The sequence below is a fragment of the Schistocerca americana genome, chromosome 2 (genome assembly GCF_021461395.2).
Source record: "Schistocerca americana isolate TAMUIC-IGC-003095 chromosome 2, iqSchAmer2.1, whole genome shotgun sequence".
Lineage (NCBI taxonomy): Eukaryota > Metazoa > Arthropoda > Insecta > Orthoptera > Acrididae > Schistocerca > Schistocerca americana.
The window spans coordinates 532,300,409-532,319,937 of record NC_060120.1 but is presented as its reverse complement, the minus strand read 5'-3'; the positions used below and the strand labels follow the sequence as shown (position 1 = coordinate 532,319,937).

The following is a 19,529-nucleotide window of genomic DNA, read 5'->3' as shown; positions in this document are numbered from 1 at the left end:
AGAGAACTATGGAAGCATAAGCTATCACCTTTTCAGCACCTTCCTGAATCTGCACTACAACTGCGCCAATCCCATAATCACTAGCATTAGTGTGAAGCCCTATCTCAGCATTCTTGTCATAAAATGTTTGGACTTGATAAGGTAATAGCACCTCCTTAACGAAAAGGAAAGTTCTTTATTGTACCTTATTCTAGGAAAATTTGGTGTCTCATTGTAGCAGTTCTACCAAGGGACATGCCTTGGTATATAAGTCCTTTATGAATCACTATCAGTACAAGTACTTTCCAGAAAAGTTCTGATGACATCAACATGCAGAGGAGTCAGAAAATCTGTGACTGCCTGTATTTTCTACGGTTCAGCATGGACACCATCGCCATTAACTGGGTGCCATACAATTTTTATTTCTTGAGCTACAGACAGAAATTTTTTCGGATTGAGGTGGAGGCATGCTGTCTTATACAGTCATCAGGTGACTTACATAGTCATCAAATGTCTTCAAAAAACCGACAACAAAGACACATCACCCATTTAAGAAGTAAGAGCAGGTTGTCCATCGTAAATTCAAAGGTGGAATGAACCTTACATAGTCCAAATGGCATAACTAGACGCAGTCAGGAGTTATGAAGGCTGTCTTTTCCCATTGAGCCTCATCAGCCTTGATTTGCCAGTACTGCCTGCATATAGTCAAGGAATACCTTAACTGTTTCAGGTAGTCTAGGGTGTCATCAATGAACAGTAACAACTAGCCATCATTCTTCATGATTTTTTGGTCATTGATGGTTGATGAAGATATGTCACGTGCTATCATTCTTCTTTGTGAGGACCGTAGGAGAGGACCAAAGACTCTCTGAAGGTTCAATAATGTCATATTGAAGCATCTTCTCCACTTCTTCCCAGGATATCCATTGTTCAGTTGGTGACACCCAATAAGAGCAATGGTTAATTAGTGGATGATTCCCAGTGTTGATACAGTGTTTTACCATTGAATGCTTTGCCTATCTTTTCTCCACCCTGGATAAGAAAGCATCTAAAAATTGTTGCAGCATGGCTAAAACTTGCCAATGTTGTTTCTCAGTCAAGCCAGACTGTTGGTAGTTTGATAGTGGTTTCCTTCACTCCACTGTCTGTAGTGGTAGTGGAGCACAATTCTTTGTCTATGACACTGAGCTGCCATCTTGGACTGGTTCAGCTGTTCCTACACACATACCTACAGGGTCGAGTTGTGACTGCTCTCGACAATTAGTGATACGAAGTTTTAGTTGTCCATCCGTAATGTTTATGATCTTTGCTGGTAGGCAGATTTCATTTGTGAGCATGAGTAGCTTATTGTAATCAACAAAAGCTTCACAGTTTAACACACCATCTAGACTGACAACCGCAACTCATCTCAATGATGGCAGGATAATGTCTTCACTGGCAACCAACTGCCTAGAGCAATATTGTTGTGTGTGCTTATTGGAATAGCTTCATCAATCTGATGCTCTGACCTACAGTCTATGACTGCTTGTGGCACTTGCAAGAAGTTCTGTCCAAGAATAACACTCCACAGTGATTGACTTGCAAAAACAAGAGTTTTGACTACTGTTACCTTCCAGGGGGTGTTCTTGAAATTTAGACTTCTTAAAATGCTATTGTAACACCTTTATAAGCCTTTTAAAGTGTGAATACAACATTTCTTTACATCGCTTCAACCACCGCAAAAGTTCTGTCATACTATATCTCAAAATCTGTGGATCTAAGTTTTTTTATTTGGAGCTAATGGTAAAGTGTACTGTCACAAATCAAGCACTGGCATAATGACTACATTTTATTAAAATGACAAATTCAAAAAGCTGTGTTCGGTCACTGACAGTTATTCTTGTAATATGTGCTCCTGTTGGCTGGATGTATTCAGAACTTCAGCACAATTGCTTTTGTATCACAGAACATAATCTTCTTGAGCAATCAATGATTAGAATTAGACGATAGAAAAAGAAGCTCATCAGCAAACTAGTGGCTGGGCACATTGGCCCATGACAGCAGTGATGAGATTTCTTGACCACTTGGTAACTGTCATCCATGGAGGATTTCCATCTTTGGCAGTCTCACCTCCATAAATGGTCACCTTATTTAGTTTTGCTAAACTTGGCAGCTAAGTATGGAGATAGGTATTGGCTATGGTATGTTCAGGAGTGACCTCATCGGGTAATGGCTTTTTCTACACATTGGCTATAATTGTCTGCAGCTGACTGGGATGCATAGCCGACTTTTTGTGTTGTTTTAGTCATTTAAAACTCATCTTCTTTCTCTGCATAAGTGTACAAAGTGTCCCAGGCATCCACAGTGGAAACATACTGGAGTGTTGTCCTCTGTCCTCCAAATGTCTGTTGTTCTGCAGCCATTATACTTGATGGAGGAGATGGTTGTGCCTGTGTTGGTCATGTGCTGGGTTGTCGTTTAACAGCCATGGCCTAAGTCCGAGTTGGTTGATTGCATTCTTCCTGGCGTGTTCAACTGGTGGCAAAGATAGGTGCAACAGATGGGTACCACTTATCTTCAACATTCTCTATTACCTTCTGACAAATAGTTCACATTCACGACTGCTATCTTCTGCTTGCTTGGTCTGACAATTCTCACAGTTGAGTCGATCATATTTCTTTTGTCCAACTCTTTTCTATTGCTTTTCCTTGATGTGCTGTCACCACCTGATGAAACTCCTCGGTTTTTGTGACGTCCTTTACACATCTTCTGTGACTCCTTTCACCAAGTACGTTACTCAGTCGGCTTCTGTCATATTCGGATTCACAATGTGGCGTAGGGCCAAAACATTCGGTATATAAGACGTATCATTTCTACATGGAGCTGGACGCTGTTTTCCAACTGTTATTCTGCTATATGGGCTTGATGCTGATTGTCACCAATTGTTTTCTTTAGTTTGGCCTGGAATTTGTCCCAGTTATTCAGCTTTCCTTCATTGCTCTCGAACCACTGTTGGGCTATGCCATTAAAGTCACCATACACATTTGCCAAACACATCATGTCATCCCACTTTTTCTGTCTGGTGACTAAGTGAAATCCTTCCAGTCATTTTGTTGGGTCCTGACTAGCATCTCCAGAAAAGGCTGTTGGGTGCCTGATGTGCAGCTGACTTCTTGTAGTTTTGGAATCCATTGGTTTCCCCTGACTATACGGACCTGGGGAATGATGTACTCCTTGTATTCTGGTACTAGTCCATGTAGGCGATAGCCTTTACATTGCCTAATTGGAGCGACTTTGATATACATGTTTTGGAGTACTTAGCATACACACACAGAATATTCCAGAACACATGAACATTACTGATATAAGAAATTCCAAGAACCATACAGAAAAGATAAATTCTAAATAAAAAATAATTGCTAGTGGCTGGGTTTGACATGGTAATCAGTACACACCGGCCAGTGATGCTAACCTCTACATTATATTACATGCAGCGCAACTCACAGCAGTATTTCTGGGCAACTCTGAATTCACAAAAAATATTCTAAATTTGAGAGAGAAATGCCATGTTTTCAAATATAAGTGGAAAAGCTTCTTCGTGGCACACTTCTTTTATTGTGTATAAAAGTTCCTAGTAGCAGTTCAGGGCCATGTTCCAAACCATATTATTTATATTACTGTAAACCTTTTTAGTCTTCTTTATCTGATTTTAAATTTCATCTTTTTTTTTTTTTTTTTTGCCCCTTAATTAAGTAGTGATTCACTCTATGACCACATAGCTTTTGGTTCACATGGCCCTACGAAACCTGCAGAGTTAAATTACAGAATTTGCAGACAGAGCATTCAAAGAAATCAAGAAGAGTTTGCCAGTTCTTATTGAAGATTATCAAGTTAATAGTTACCGTGACACACACAAAAGACTACATTCATAGTCTTATTCTTAACAACTCTCATAATTACATTTATTAAACAAGTACAACTGTTAACAGAATCTTCTGTCGGTTCTTGGTGGAACAACATTATAATAAATGAAAAGCACCAGTTTGCTTTTGTAGAACAAAAGCCAAACTGGTGCTTTTCATTTATTAAGTGCAACTGTTTCAATTATTTTGAATGAGACCACAATTTTTAGTAAAAAGGATAATCTGCTTTGTACAAAAATTAGAATTACATTGTGTAACAAGCATAGCACAAACAAATTTTTTGTGGAACTAAACCTACACACACACAATTGTGTAGGACTCCAAAAAAGAAGTGTGTCTAAGTGGATGCCAAATTAGTTAATTTTAATAGTATTATGCTATTTGTAATGGTAGTATAAAAATTTTAATTTACCCACGGTTATATGCATTTCATGTTTAGTTCTTAAATTTATATGTGATAACAGGCAATATGGACATACGAACGTTGGTGGAAACAACCCCATTTCAAGCACTTCGGGCGCTAAGTTATCTTCATTTGTAGCTAAGATTTTTCATACGTGAGTATTGCCAAATCATGCCAATGAACAAGCAGTATGTGCATATAATCTAAAGAAGTGATATTTTAAAGCAGCTCTACTTTACTTGAACTTCACTTGGTAACACGAATTGTAAAATTTTTATGTGAAGAAGAATGTTTAAAATTTTCAATTCTGTTAAAACTTTACTATAGCATGAAACACTGGTATTATTTTATAATTACTGATGTTTATTATATAGTAAGCACTTATCCACCTTGACATTCTTGAGACAGACGATGTTTCACATTATTGCATAATGATAATGTTCGATCCCAAGGAACAGATGTTTCAAACGATTCTGCAACTACATTGTATTCTAGCCCAAGATCCTGTAAAAGAATTTTAGGATTAGTGGAGGAGCTTGTTTTATTGCCAATATTGGTGAAGAACTATGAATAAGGCAATATTTTTTTATCCCATTTACAAACTTTACTTACTCGGATATAGGCTATCACAAATGTCAACATGTATCCTCTTTCACCATTCTTTTCTCCTGCAGGTACTCCTCCAAAATGATCTGCTATTTCATATATTCTTTTCTCTTGGGCTTCAACAGTTTTTCTGTCACCTGTAAATAATTTTAAATAAAATGTGCAACATGTACAAATTCAGCACATTTATGCTGCATGAGGTTACATCACACTATACCTGAATCTTTACAGTTGAAGATGATGGTTTTTAAGGAATACATTACATAAGTGCAATAATGGATTACAATATTTGTGAAATAATCTGGAGATAGTGTATAACAATCATTTTAAGTCCACAGAATTCCAAGAACCAATATCTTTATCTCAGAGGGATTCAGTATAAGTATTTAATCACTGACTATTTTCTGACATACTAAGAAAATGACCATACACAGTGAAACAGCTGCACTACCTTAGTCAAAGCATTTTGTTACAATTAATAATGCTATCACTATCACAGTATTATGGGACACTCGCGGCATCTATAATTACATATAAATGCCTGACAGAAATAATGCACGATGGAGAGAAATGTCAGGACTGTTAAATTGTACATAACAGGCTGTTGTTTTCTGGTCCGATACCTTCGTTTGTCTACCAAAAACAGTTTACTAAACACGTGTACCATCTTCATTGGAATACCACTCGATCATGAGTGTGATGTGTGATGTTGTTATGGTGTTCATTCAAAGACCGCGGTTGTCTGTCCGGAGCAAGCCTCATCATGACTGAATAACATCTGCGTTCCAGACCCATATGAAGCTGCTTACTCTATTCACGCCTAGGTCTCTTACAGTTTTCTTAAACCAGAACATAACAATGTTTACAACAGAAGAGCCTATTCTTGTTTTGTACATCTTACCGGTAGAGTTACAAGTTTTCATAGGTAACTGTAATTTGGACAGTAGGATTCTTTTGCAAGGTTAGGTACAATGGTAAGATTATTTCTACTACTGATCAGCTTTCAAAGAGAAGCATATCACTGAAGATGTAGGAAATTAGTTAAATGAAAGCTTAAAATTATTTACTGAAATGAGAAAAATAGTGAACCAAACAACTGAAATCTCAGTCTACAACTATTTATCATGAAAAGCAAGAGATTCTTGTAAAACTAAATAAAAACACTGTGGATGATTAAAAATTCAAAGACAATTTCGTTACATTGGAAATTTTTTTTTTGCCTTGCATATAAAGGGTTAATGAACATCTAGAACAAAGATGAAACAAGGGAAGAAGAGTTGAACTGGAACATTTTAGTGGAACAACAAAATAAAGGAACATTGTGCAGTAATACCTAAAATTAATTACCTGGATAAGTTATTTTAGTACCATAAAAACATCACAGAACAGCCATGTACTAAATGCATTAACAAGCAAATTGTATGTTGTCAATAGCAGATTTAAATCATTTATATTCATTTTACATAACTGATGAGGATGATGAGAAATAATAACCAGCTATATGGGTTAGGAATTACAGTTCATCAGAAATATGAATTAGACATAGTAATTACCACCATCACCACTACTAACACAAGAGTATCATAATTAATGTTGTAGACTCAGTGTAGTGCAGTTTTTGACAGGCCATCTGCAACATCTGCACAGTTATAAGTGACACTCCTCTATTGTACATTAATCAGGATACTACTGTTATATTATTCTAGCAACTTCACAGTTTTATTTGTGACAGGCTTTTATACACCAAACAGTATCTTGGGCATACAAGATATCTGCCTCTGCCCTCAACAAATGTTGCTATACTAACCAATGAAGCAGAAATACACACAAAAAAGGCATGCATTAAATCTCCCTGGTTATTACATAAACAACTAAAACACAATGCCAGGATTCTGCTTACCCTCAAACAACAGTGTAGCAACACACAGGGTGTCTAAATCAAATCCTTTTATTTTAGTGATGTAAAGTTTCTTCAGACCCTCAAGCAACAGTCCCATATACCCTGTAGGCTGCTTTAATGACTGACCAAATTTAAATTGTTCATTATCCATTAGGCGGACAGAAGCAGGCTGGCACCGCTAGAAAAAAGTAAAATTGCTCATTAGTGTCAGGTTACGTGCATAGACAGCAACAAATTGACATTAAAAATACATTAATATAATTCCAATACTACAAGTCTAAGGGAAGAAAATTAAATCTCAAAACCTTAGCTAGTTTTCTCTCTTAATTCAAGAGTCGCTCTCACTGTTACTACTATTGTTTCTAAATAATAATATGCAGGCTATGCATGTACCTTAAATATGTAGCTAAGCAGATCAAAAAAGTTTTTTACTACATCCATATATGTGAATGTAAGAACTTAAGATCCAAGTGGCACAGGAAATGAAAAATATCATTCTAATTTAAAAAGATAACATAAGAGTTGTTCAACACACAATGCAATACATTTTTTCCTTGGTCAACTTCAGTTTAAAAATTCTGAATTTGCTGTTGGGCATCTTGGAATATTCTTACTTCAGCCTCTATAGTACCATGAAGTTGCGATATGTGGCAGCGCTAAACGTAGCCTTCAAAAAGGCCTCTGCAACGTAGATGTGTTGCCAGCAGAGTGCTGCCATTGTTTCTTTTGGCAGAAAACCGGACCATCACAGATATTTGCAGGCACTTGCAGAATGTCTATGGAGACTTGGCAGTGAAGCAACAAGGTTGTGTAAACCTGTCTGATCTCTCCCATGCTAGCAAGCCGCACACAGCTGTACTAACCTCACAATATTGACAAAAATGCAAATGAACTTCTCCGTAACAATGAAAAGCTTCACACAATTCTGCACACCTGAGAGGAGACTACAAAACTTCACTGGACAGTTCTTCCTCATTCACTCTACAGCCTGGATCTCATACCTGCTGACTTCCATGGGTTTGACCCAATGAAGGATGCACTTTCCAGGCAGCAGTACATGGATGATGTAGAGGTTATTGATACAGCAAGACATTGGCTCTGATGTCAACCAGAAGAGTGGTAGGTTGCAGACTTTTAGGCCCTCCCAGTAAGATGGCATAAGGTCATTGGATTGAATGGAGATTTGTTGAACAATATGGTTTTGTAGCCAAAAGAATGAAGAATAATATGGTATATTTGAATCCTGAATAAAACCAACCTGCTTTAAGGGGAAAAGGTGTTGCATTACTCACTGAATGCCCCTTGTACAAACAGAACAATAACCGTAATAAAAGTCATCTGTTTGAAAGTGAACATATGAAAAGTGATAATCTGCTACTGGGTAACATTTAACACCATGTGACTCCACCATGTGCATTCTGGCCTGAGCTGTTGGAGCTGGTAGTCATGTGTGTGTGAGGTGTGCTTACTTGTGTAAATGCATGGTGTGTGTTCCTCTTTTTCTGATGAAGGCTGTGGCCTAAAGCTTATGTGTAAGTGTCTTTTAATTGTGCCCGTCTGAAACTTAACATTTCATCTTTACAGTAAGTAGCAATCTAATTTTTCCTGCATTGTTAATATTCCTACCTGGAGTTTCCATTGCTTAATAATAATAACAGTTAGTTAGTTGGGTGCGTGTTCCATTGATCAGTCTCATGGTATGGTAGCCGTTATGATGTGGAACGTGTCAAGTGCACAAGAAATGCACATATGAAACAAGATTTTTTAATATATATAATAAAATACAGAGTTAAGGATTAATATTTCTATTATTTACCCCATTCCCTTAAATGGCACAAAATGCATATACTGTATTTATAGATTTATTTATTTCTATTCAAGAATTCATCTATGGTATAGAAGGAGTTGCCGAGGAGAGATGATAGCAATTTATTTTTGAAGCTATTACTGCTGTCTGTCAGACATTTTATTTCATCTGGTAATTTGTCGAAAATTTTTATAGCACCATATTTCACCCCTTTCTGTGCCAAAGATAGGTTGAGTAAAGGATAGTGTAAGTCTTTCTTTTTTCTGGTATTATAATCATGAATGTCACTGTTGTTTTTAAACCAGTCCATGTTGTTGAGAACAAATTTCATTAGTGAGTAAATGTACTGTGAGGCTGTTGTAAGAATTCCCAATCTTTTAAAAATATGCCTACAATATGTGCGACTATGAACTCCACACATTATGCTAACCACTTTCTTTTGAGCAGTGAATACTTTTTGTCTAAATGTTGAGTTACCCCAAAATATTATTCTGTATGACATCAGAGAGTGCAAGTATGCAAAGTATGTTAGCTTACTAATTTTTTGTATCCTAAAAATTGGCAATTATTCTGATTGCAAAAGTTACTGAACCTAGTCACTTTAGAAGATCCAAAATATGAATTTTTCAATTAAGATTCTCACCTTTGTGTACACCCAAAAACTTAGTATGCTCTACCCTGTCTACCAACTTCTGTTGATGTGTTATATTTATCAAAGGAACTATACTTTTTTGCAGCAGAAATTTGGATGTACTGTGTTTTTTCAAAGTTTAGAACAACCCCATTTGCAGAAAACCAATTAATGACTTTTCCAAAGACCTTATTTGTATCATTTTCAATTGGAGTTTCCTTTACCGGATTAATAAGGGTCCTTGTATCATCAGCAAACAGTGTCAGTTCAGCTTCTGGTTTCAGATGGGAAGGGAGGTCGTTCACATATATCAAGAACAGAAGGGGTCCCATGATTGAACCCTGTGGAACACCTAATGTAATTTCATCCCAGTTAGATGAAGTGGCAAATTTATTTAAGTCACTTGACACATCTAAGGAAACTTTTTGCTTCCTGTTATGTAGGTATGACTTAAACCACTCATATGCTATTCCATTTATACCATAGAACTGTAATTTCTGTAACATAATGTCATGGTTCACACAATCAAATGCTTTGGACAAGTCACAGAAAATTCCTATTGGTGACATTTTACTATTTAAAGACTATTACATGGACAGTGAAATTGTATATTGCTGTCTCAGTGGGACAGCATTTTTGAAATCCGAACTGCTGAGATGGCTAACCACTCTTGAGTACATTACTTTCTCGAAGCTTTTTGTAAATGCTGTAAGCAAGGATACTGGCTGATAATTATTGACATCTGTGGTGTCCCCCTTTTTGTAGAGCGGCCTGACAATGGCTGTCTGGGAAAATACCTTGAGTTAGAGATGCATTACATATGTGACTCAGAACATCCGCTGTAATTGCTCCACATTGTTTTACTACTGTATTAGAGATGTCATCTACTCCAACAGAAAACAATAATAATAATAATAATAATAATAATACAATTTGAGCCTAATTTAAAACTTTTTTGAATAGTGTATTTTATTCCTCTTCATACAAAATGTTTTAATAAACATGTATTTGCTAGCCCCATTGAGCTTTCATTACCCTTTACTTTTATATGCTGTTCATGTGGTGTTCTTCATTTTACTTTTCTTGCACTGTTATTAAATACTGTGTGTGTCACATTCCTTAGACAGTTGTCAGTGTCACCTTCAGCATTTCATGACAAACAACAAATTCAAGTATTAAATTATTTTAGTATTATCTATTTCTATTTTTGATTAATCAACTACAGATTTGATATGGAGCATTATATCTGAAACAAGGAAATATTCAAACAAGCTAATTTTTAATTAAGAGCTGTTTCTTAGTTCAGTTTGTGATTAATATTGGCAACTTCCCTCACCTGCAATGCAATTTCCCTCATGCACGCTACACCAGATTCAAAATCTGGGAACACAATAGAGCCATATCTTTTGCACTCTGGGAGAGGTCTTATCTTAATTACAACTTCAGTGATGACACCAAGAGTTCCTGAAATACAATAAAACGTGTGTCAAGTCCATAATCAAAGACACGAACAGAAAAATTCATTCATAATCTCTTTCCAAAAGAAATTAGATGACTCTTTAAATTATAGATATTTCTCTTTAGATGCCATTTATTTACCTGGATAATACTAGAAGACATCGCTTAATAACTATGTTGTTTTCTGTATTGTGCAAAAATGAGTAACTGAACCATATTTTGTAATTATATTTCAGCTTGGTCCCAAACTAAGTTTCGGAAAACATTGAAGGAACATAGATATTTTACATTACTACTAAGACTATTCTCTTTAAAAGTACTTAACTGTTACAAATATTGCACATAGAAGTTAATATTTGAAGTGGGATAAAGTTCTTCTCAAACTAAAAAAAAAAATTAATGTCAGCTGAACACTGCTGTCTTACATATTATTTTTAATCATCAGAGTGACACTTTCTGTGAGTTGTGATGCAGCTGACCTTACTTCAGCGGTTATCTTGGTTCAATATCTCATGCTAGCAGCTCTGATTACTAGAGGAACTCTGGGGCAGCTAGTTTTAAAAGATTGAGCTCGGTGGCACCATCGAAAGAGTGAGACTGGAAAGTGAGTACTTCCTTGCAGAAAGATGAAGTGGAGTCACAATGCAACTAGCCCTACACCATAGGCTGTGTGTTGTGTCCTCTGTGGACTGGCAGTCATATGTACGTGGGTTGGGTACTACCAGGTTTGAAAAAGTACACAGTGTCTCAGCACATGTCATCCTGGGTCAATTCTAAGTGTGGATCATGCTTTTGGCAAATACAGTTGCTGTTTGCTTTTGATTGGAGGCATTGCTCCAGATGTGGAATGCTGTCAGCTTTTGATGGGCTTCTAAGTGTAGGCATATGGAAATGGAATTACAAAACTAGTGATGAATGATGCAGTCAGAGTTTTATTGTTGGTAAGCACTATTCTCCTCTAAGTATACATGTTAAAGTAAAATGGTGAGAAGTTTGCCATCCTTGATACAAAGATTTCGTTTGTGTTCACGTAGTCAAGCGATGGAAAGACCTTTCCTCATGTTTAAAGAGTGTGATGTACCAAGTGATACAGGTGCTGTACATTTATTTTTAATTTTGGTAGCTGATTTTGTTTGTTAACCAATCCAGCTACATCTCTTGTTAAGCACTAAACTTTCTTGGTAGCTTAAATTTGTTGCCTGAAACCTGCTAATTACGTTAAGTCCTGGTGGTTTCAAGGTTGAAAATATTTTACTCACCTTGCCTGGTTGTTGTTAAGTGCTTAACAAATACTATGTTGCTGGAGCCATTACCATGTGCTGACGCTGAATTACTAAAATCGATATAAGGCCACACTTACAGCCACATGTGGTTTGTATAGGTGATGCAAGTCGAGTGCCCCATCTGGAGTAAATGCTGCCATGCAAATCGGGTTCCATTTGGAAACAAGTCAATTGATTTCCACACACTGCTAAAGGGACTTGTCTATTTGCCATTTAATTTTTTTTAAAATGCTTTAAATTTACTGTTAAGATTTGGATACCTCTTTTGAATTTGATGTAAACTTTCAAATAAAGGATTGTTTGTTTAATTCAAGAAACCTTTGAAAACTGAAAGTTTTAGATGTTTGATGTTTATTTATTTAATGTAAAGTTTACTTAAAAATTTTGGATGTTTGTTTCATTGCAAAGTTTATCTAAATTCAAATTTAAACTCTCGCGGTTTGGTAATGAAAGCCATTAATGCATTACTTTAAGTACAAGAGATTTTAGCATGATGTAATTCTGAAATTAGTGATCTGTTGTATGTAGTACCATAAATAAGTTCTTTCAAAATAATGGTTAAATATTTTTTGTGCCAACACCTCTCCTACTCCGCAAGCTTGGAACTGCCTGTTTGATCCAAAATAATTAATATTTGTCTGTTTTAAACATTGTTTGAACTTAAGTTTTTAAAATTATGGGACCATTCTGTTACATCTTTTCTTTAAAGAACATAAGAAGACATTCAACAATGAACTCGTTAAAGTCATTAAATGATGCCCATTTCATTGTGAAGAAAGAATCAACAAAAATGTGTATAGTCACTGACACGAAGAAACATTAAAATGATCAACAACATCTGGAATACTGAAATATTACTTGTTAATATGGCGTGCAAACTTATGTCATAATCTAAATAGGTTAAGAGGAAAGGAACAATAATAATTTACCAAATAGTAGAGGCAGTGAGTCACTGTCTGACACAAAAATGAGAGTGAAAACATTGCTATATTTCAGACGAACCTTTTTTGTGTGTACATGGACACTAAATCAAAAAAATATTTTTCTGAAAACCAACAAAGTTTTCAGTTTGTTCACATGCTAGTTGACAATTTAACAGACCCACTACTTTGTGAGTTGTTATTTACACAAAATATTAATTTTTGTTTGCAGGGAGTATTTATGTGAAAGGGACGTGACCACAGCGGTGACTAGTTGAAAGAGTTTGAAAGTGGAACACACTGCCACTCATGAATATATAACAACCTTACTCCACCTGGCTCAGGATGGTTGCATTGGTAGAGAGGTAGAAGATGTAGAGGTAGAAGATGTGCTTCGTGTTTGTGCTGCACAATTTCTAGATTTTGAGTGAGTTAAACTCAGTGTTCTTCTTTGGCATATCAGTGTAAAAGTTGGTACAGAGTAAAAAATACATGCAGTTCAAACTTTTCCTTACATTTAAAAGCTGACTTCAGAATTTTCCTCTGTGTGAAACTGCATGTGCAAGACTCATGTGCCGATTTAAAATTGTAGATGTCATGTCACTTCTGCATAATGTTTCACTGATTGTATCAATAGCCATTTGTACTGCAGTAAGTGTGGAATTTCAGACATCTGCGAGTGCCATGATAAACTCCTACTGTTATAATCAATTGTTGGCTTAAGCTTACTTGTGGTGTTTTAAAATTTTTGAGAAGTGTAGGCCTCTCTTCATTCAAAACAATCATTCTCTAATTTCATTGTGTACTTATGTGAGAAACAGAGAATTTTTGGACACTTAAAAAACTATATTTTCATGAATTACTGATATGAGTGTGTCTGGATAACTTATTTCACAGCAAACCAGCTTTTTGTGATTCACAGTTACTGGCAAATAATATAGCCCCCAAATTTCATTGCATAACAACTCAAAAAAGTATATTTTTGAGAATTTTTGGAATTTCCCATTGTCCTGCGCATAATCTAATTTGTAGTAAATCAGTGTTTGTGATTTATTTACTGTAACAAATAATCTAACAAACATATTGTGTTACATCTAGTTTTGCCTTACAGAGGAGTTTATGTTATCTACATTTATCATAAATTAGCTCTATTTTAGAGTTTGCTAATAATTATAACTACCGTAACCTCAAAAACTTTTGGGAAATTAGTATTTTTTATCATATGTTTTTCTGTTGCCATAACAGAACTCTTGTTTTGTATATTTACTTCAATTCTTGTACAGAATTAGTAATTTTTTTAGCTCCATAGATATAAGAGATAATCAGCAGACTTAGTTTAAAGTTATTTGTTCACAGTCATGTTAAGCTTTGCACCAGCCAAAATGCAGCTGCATTGTGAATTCTGTTCTCGAACATGGAACTAGTTGGTTCACGTTTGTAAGCAGCTGGAAACCGCAATAACTCCTGTAAAATGACTGGCAGCTGCTGTGAATTAGTGTGTTGGAAGAGCTCCTGAGAGTCTTGTACCTTTAGTACCAGTACCAAAGGTACCTCAAGTACTATCCTTTCCTACATCTCCTCTGCAGAAAGTACGGAATCTGTCATCATTCATCCACTTGACTGTGAGTGGTGTTTCAGTGGTAGTTCTACGCATCGTGTACCGTATGAATGGCGACCACGGAGGATGCCCCTACCTAACGGGTTCGAGGTGGTATCTTTCACTGAAACTGAGTCAATGGGACTCACTTCACCTATTTTGGAGAAACCTGTTTTTTCTATGTCAAAAGGAGGTGAACACAAAAGGGTAGGGGTGTACTAAACTTTGGCAGTTCAAAATTATGGCAAATGATGGTCCCCCTGGGCTAACAGGAGCAAGAGACAAGAGAACACCAGGTGCACTCAATGTCTATGGTTGGGGGGCCTCAGTCACCATGTTGAAGAGGCTATTCTGGCAGCCACTGAGGGAATATTGCAGACTGTGGTGCAAATTGTAACAAATGATGCCCATCATCTTGTCTCTGAGGTCATACATGGATCATTCCAGCGACTGGCACAGAATGTTGAAAAGGCCAGAATTACACATGGAGTTCCAACATAGCTCACAATCTGCAGCACTGTACCCAGAACTGATTGTGGCCCCTTGGTTCTCAGTCAAGTGGAAGGACTGAACTAGAGACTTTTGAAGCTAGGCTGTGACTTTCTGGACTTGTGCCATAGGATTGAGAACTGTAGAATCATCAGAACTGTAGAATCATCAGAACTGCTGTCCATATAGCTGACCGTGTGTGAGGTGCACAAGGTTTTTTTTTAGATTAGTCAACTCTCCATTCAGGCTAGATAATGATAGGTGTAGGAAACACACAGTATCAGTGTAAGAGTGGAACAAGTGCCTCCATAGGTGAGAGCATTAAATTCCTATTGGTTAATTGCTGAAGCATTCACAACAAAGTGACAAGAGTTCAAAGTGCTCCTGAAAAAAGCTGTGAAGCTCGCAGAATACTAGGTACAGAAAGCTGGTGGAAACCTGAAATAAAAAGAGATTTTTGGGGAAAATTTAAGTGTATATTGAAAGACTATACTAATGGAAAATGGAGATGCTGTATTTGTCATAGCAGACAAAAAACTCACATCAACTGAGAAGGAAATTGAAGCTGGAAGTGAGAGTGTTTGGGCAGGACTCAGTATCAGGGGTGGGCATAAAATGATAATTGGATCCTTCTATTGCCCACCACTCATTTTATGATGTAACCGAAAACTTTAGAGAAAACCTCACTTCATTTGTACACAAATTCCCCAATCATACAGTAATCATTGTGTAGACTTTCAACAATGAACTGGGAAAATTACAGTTTTGTGGGTGGTGGGCATGACAAGACACCCTGTGAAACATTACTAAATGCTTTCTCTGAAAACTGGAACACTCATGATGGAAATATATTGGATTGTGGTTGCCCCTTGCTTTCGGTTTTCCATGGGTTCAACAAATGAAGACTATGTAGATTAATGTACCTAGGCCAGTCCAACGGCTGCTGCCCCTCCTCGGGAACCATAACTCAATTTAGTTACTCCAGAGAGACCTCTCTAAAGTGGTTGCACCTGCAGTATGGCTACCTATATTTTTAACGCAAACAAGCCGACCCACTATCGCAAGGTCCATAGTCTTCATTTACACTACTTATAAGATAGCTAGGAGAGTGAGGGAATGGGGAGTGTGAGGGTTTGTGGCAGACTTGGACATCTACCAGATACTAAGAACGAAATATTCACAAATTAATGTCTTTTCTTTTTAAACAGTTATGTTAAAAGACACATTAATTATCCACTCATCAACTTAGGAGAACTCAGATGCACAATTATTGCTCACTATCACTGATTATATCAGATGTTCTAATTTTTGTTGGGTAGAAACAAGTACTTACAGAGAGATTAAACATAACAGAGAATATATGTTAAACTCTTTAAGGCTATCTACAGTCTGACTCAGAGCTTCATTCTGGTAGGGCCCTACTCCTACATTTCTGGACTCCACAGAAACACTCCCACACTTTGCTTGACATATACTGAAGTGTAAAAACTGTTTGTTGGATACTGGCTTAGCTACAGTCAAGGGAATGATTCCAGACTGTCCCTTTCACTCTACCTTTATTTTCCATGTCTGCTGACACTGCAACTGCTGTCACCAAGATGTTAAGAACAAGCAAAATATACAGAGGAAGGAAAAATAAATTTTCTTACATACATTCACAGTCAGATACAAGAAGGTGTCATACAAAGTTAAAGAAATCTTATACAGGGTGGTCCATTGATTGTGACCCGGCCAAGTATCTCACAAATGAAGCATCAAACAAAAAAACTACAAAGAACGTAACTTCTCTAGCTTGAAGGGGGAAACCAGATGGCACTTTGGTTGGCCTGCTAGATGGTGCTGCCATAGGTCAAACAGATATCAACTGCAGTTTTTAAAATAAGAAACCCCATTTTTTATAACATATTCATGTAGTATGTAAAGAAATATGAATGTTTTAGTTGCATCACTTTTTTTGCTGTGTGATAGATGGTGCTGTAATAGTCACAAACATATGGCTCACAATTTTAGATGAACAGTTGGTAACAGCTTGTTGTTGTTGTTGTTGTGGTGGTCTTCAGTCCTGAGACTGGTTTGATGCAGCTCTCCATGCTACTCTATCCTGTGCAAGCTTCTTCATCTCCCAGTACCTACTGCAATCTACATCCTTCTGAATCTGCTTAGTGTATTCATCTCTTGGTCTCCCTCTACGATTTTTACCCTCCACGCTGCCCTCCAATGCTAAACTGGTGATCCCTTGATGATGCCTCACAACATGTCCTACCAACCGGTCCCTTCTTCTCGTCAAGTTGTGCCACAAATTCCTCTTCTCCCCAATTCTATTCAGTACCTCCTCATTAGTTATGTGATCTACCCATCTAATCTTCAGCATTCTTCTGTAGCACCACATTTCGAAAGCTTCTATTCTCTTCTTGTCCAAACTATTTATCGTCCATGTTTCACTTCCATACATGGCTACACTCCATACAAATACTTTCAGAAACGACTTCCTGACACTTAAATCTATACTCGATGTTAACAAATTTCTCTTCTTCAGAAACGCTTTCCTTGCCATTGCCAGTCTACATTTTATATCTTCTCTACTTCGACCATCATCAGTTATTTTGCTCCCAAGTAGCAAAACTCCTTTACTACTTTAAGTGTCTCATTTCCTAATCTAATTCCCTCAGCATCACCTGACTTAATTCGACTACATTCCATTATCCTCGTTTTGCTTTTGTTGATGTTCATCTTATATCCTCCTTTCAAGGCACTTCCATTCCGTTCAACTGCTCTTCCCCGTCCTCTGCTGTCTCTGACAGAATTACAATGTCATTGGCGAACCTCAAAGTTTTTATTTCTTCTCCATGGATTTTAATACCTACTCCGAATTTTTCTTTTGTTTCCTTTACTGCTTGCTCAATATACAGATTGAATAACATTGGGGAGAGGCTACAACCCTGTCTCACTCCCTTCCCAACCACTGCTTCCCTTTCATACCCCTCGACTCTTATAACTGCCATCTGGTTTCTGTACAATTTGTAAATAGCCTTTCGCTCCCTGTATTTTACCCCTGCCACCTTTAAAATTTGAAAGAGAGTATTCCAGTCAACATTGTCAAATGCTTTCTTTAAGTCTACAAATGCTAGAAATGTAGGTTTGCCTTTCCTTAATCTTTCTCCTAAGGTAAGTCGTAAGGTCAGTATTGCCTCACGTGTTCCAATATTTCTACGGAATCCAAACTGATTTTCCCCGATGTCGGCTTCTACCAGTTTTTCCATTCGTCTGTAAAGAATTCATGTTAGTATTTTGCAGCTGTGACTTATTAAACTGATAGTTCGGTAATTTTCACATCTGTCAACACCTGCTTTCTTTGGGATTGGAATAATTATATTCTTCTTGAAGTCTGAGGGTACTTCGCCTGTCTCATACATCTTCCTCACCAGATGGTAGAGTTTTGTCAGGACTGGCTCTCCCAAGGCCGTCAGTAGTTCTAATGGAATGTTGTCTACTCCCGGGGCCTTGTTTCGGCTCAGGTCTTTCAGTGCTCTGTCAAACTCTTCACGTAGTATCGTATCTCCCATTTCATCTTCATCTACACCCTCTTCCATTTCCATAATATTGTCCTCAAGTACATCGCCCTTGTAAAGACCCTCTATATACTCCTTCCATCTTTCTGCTTTCCCTTCTTTGGTTAGAACTGGGTTTCCATCTGAGCTCTTGATATTCATACAAGTGGTTCTCTTTTCTCCAAAGGTCTCTCTAATTTTCCTGTAGCCAGTATCTATCTTACCCCTAGTGAGATAAGCCTCTACATCCTTACATTTGTCCTCTAGCCATGCCTGCTTAGCCATGTTGCACTTGCTGTCGATCTCATTTTTGAGATGTTTGTATTCCTTTTTGCCTGCTTCATTTACTGCATTTTTATATTTTCTCCTTGCATCAATTAAATTCAATATATCTTCTGTTAGCCAAGGATTTCTACCAGCCCTCATCTTTTTACCTACTTGATCCTCTGCTGCCTTCACTACTTCATCCCTCAGAGCTACCCATTCTTCTTCTACTGTACTTCTTTCCCCCACTGCTGTCAATGGTTCCCTTATGCTCTCCCTGAAACTCTGTACAACCTCTGGTTTAGTCAGTTTATCCAGGTCCCATCTCCTTAAATAACCCACCTTTTTGCTGTTTCTTCAATTTTAATCTGCAGTTCATAACCAATAAATTGTGGTCAGAGTCCAGATCTGCCCCTGGAAATGTCTTACAATTTAAAACCTGGTTCCTAAATCTCTGTCTTACAATTATATAATCTACCTGACACATTTTAGTATCTCCGGGATTCTTCCTTTTTAAATTAAAATACAGAACATAGGTATGTTTGAACATTTAATATTGGTTGTTCCAATGTGATACATGTACCTTTGTGAACTTATCATTTCTGAAAACGCATGCTGTTATAGCGTGATTAGCTGTAAATACCACATTAATGCAATAAATGCTAAAAATTATGTCCGTCAACCTCAATGCATTTGGCAATACGTGTAACAACATTCCTCTCAACAGCGAGTAGTTCGCCTT

The 19,529-nt window shown here is 37.1% G+C and overlaps 1 protein-coding gene across 1 annotated transcript in view; it reads right to left on the bottom strand.

The window, feature by feature from the left end:
* Positions 1–19,529, bottom strand: part of LOC124594903 (alkyldihydroxyacetonephosphate synthase) — a 246,184-nt gene that overhangs the window by 24,115 nt on the left and 202,540 nt on the right. The window contains exons 8-11 of the mRNA XM_047133378.1: positions 10,565–10,692; positions 6,791–6,968; positions 4,897–5,027; positions 4,674–4,788 (exon numbers count right to left, since the gene is read on the bottom strand). Of these exons, the coding sequence (XP_046989334.1) occupies positions 4,674–4,788; positions 4,897–5,027; positions 6,791–6,968; positions 10,565–10,692 (552 nt within the window). The remainder of the gene's footprint in view (positions 1–4,673; positions 4,789–4,896; positions 5,028–6,790; positions 6,969–10,564; positions 10,693–19,529) is intronic.